Source organism: Sinocyclocheilus grahami, unplaced genomic scaffold (genome assembly GCF_001515645.1).
Source record: "Sinocyclocheilus grahami isolate Dianchi unplaced genomic scaffold, SAMN03320097.WGS_v1.1 scaffold3242.1, whole genome shotgun sequence".
NCBI lineage: Eukaryota > Metazoa > Chordata > Actinopteri > Cypriniformes > Cyprinidae > Sinocyclocheilus > Sinocyclocheilus grahami.
In genome coordinates, this window is record NW_015508397.1 from 4,532 (window position 1) to 5,698 (window position 1,167).

Consider the following 1,167-nt stretch of genomic DNA (forward strand, 5'->3'; position numbering starts at 1 on the left):
AAAAAACGAGCTTTCAATAAGATTTAGTTTTTGGTGCAGTACCAAACTTTTCCACCTAACACTCAGGGTAAGATGTGTGTTTGATCCCAGGGTGACCAGTGCTGGGTGTGGTGCAAGGGCTGTTTAGGCATGAAGGAACATTTCTGAGGGCAAGCTGCTGGAGCAGGGTGATGGGTGGTAGCTGATGCAATGTATCACTGAATGGAAGTGATTAACAATAATGGTGGAATAATTGTCTCAGGACTGTTAAAATGTGGATCTGGAGTATGAAGCCGGGAGAAGGCATTGGCCTTGGTGTACTTGGATCCAGGCCTGCATGTGACTGTGAATTGGAAGCAGGTGAAGAAGCCATTTGTGGTCATTTCAGGCCCTGTATGCCTGATGGGGATTGAGGAGTTTAGCAGAGATATGTAGATATTCCAGGTTGCATTGGCCAGTGATCCCCTGGTAAGGGTACTGGGACCTTCATGGCCAGCAGCTTCCCTTTACCAGTGTCAAAGTTCTGCTGGCTGGAATCAAGCTTCTTGGAGAAGGCTGCACAGGAATGGAGTTTTTGGGGACTGCCATAAAGCTAAGACAACAACACCCCTACTCCTATAGTGGAGGCATTCACTTTGACCACAAATGGCTTTAACATGGTGTAAATTATCATCAGTGGAGGAGAAGTAGATAAGGAGATTGAAGGAGATTACACTTATACACACAAGATGTCATACACAACACAAAAATAAATACACTCACCTTCTGACTGAACCGTGCCTTGTAGCTCTTTGATTTTATTTTCCATTTCTTTCTTATGTTGTTCCTCCAGTTCATGTCTGACTCGGTTCTCTCGAGCTTTCACATACATTTGAAGTGAATAGGGTTCAGTCTTCATGTTCTCTATATAATCCAGTAGTTCTGGGATCTGTATTGAATTTTTCGGTTCATTTAACCCCATCACTATGTACTGACCTCCACAACGACTGATTAACCTCTGAAATTCTGGGCTGGATTCAACAAAATTAGTCACTTTTTTAATAATAATGAGCTCTGTTGTGAAAAGCACCATGAAATGGTCTCTGGAGTCAAATATATTCTGGATCTTCTCTATTTCTGCTCTCTCATCATTATTAAGTGGAACAGCAGGAACAATGAGGAGGAAAACATGAACTCCAGGATCACAGA

At 42.7% G+C, this 1,167-nt stretch overlaps 1 protein-coding gene across 1 annotated transcript in view; it reads right to left on the reverse strand.

Moving 5' to 3' along the window:
* Nucleotides 1-1,167, reverse strand: part of LOC107576126 (nucleoporin GLE1-like) — a 3,253-nt gene that overhangs the window by 1,629 nt on the left and 457 nt on the right. The window contains exons 2-4 of the mRNA XM_016262377.1: nt 742-1,167; nt 458-534; nt 301-322 (exon numbers count right to left, since the gene is read on the reverse strand). The exon at nt 742-1,167 is cut by the window's right edge and continues 270 nt beyond it. Coding sequence (XP_016117863.1) covers nt 301-322; nt 458-534; nt 742-1,167 — 525 coding nt within the window. The remainder of the gene's footprint in view (nt 1-300; nt 323-457; nt 535-741) is intronic.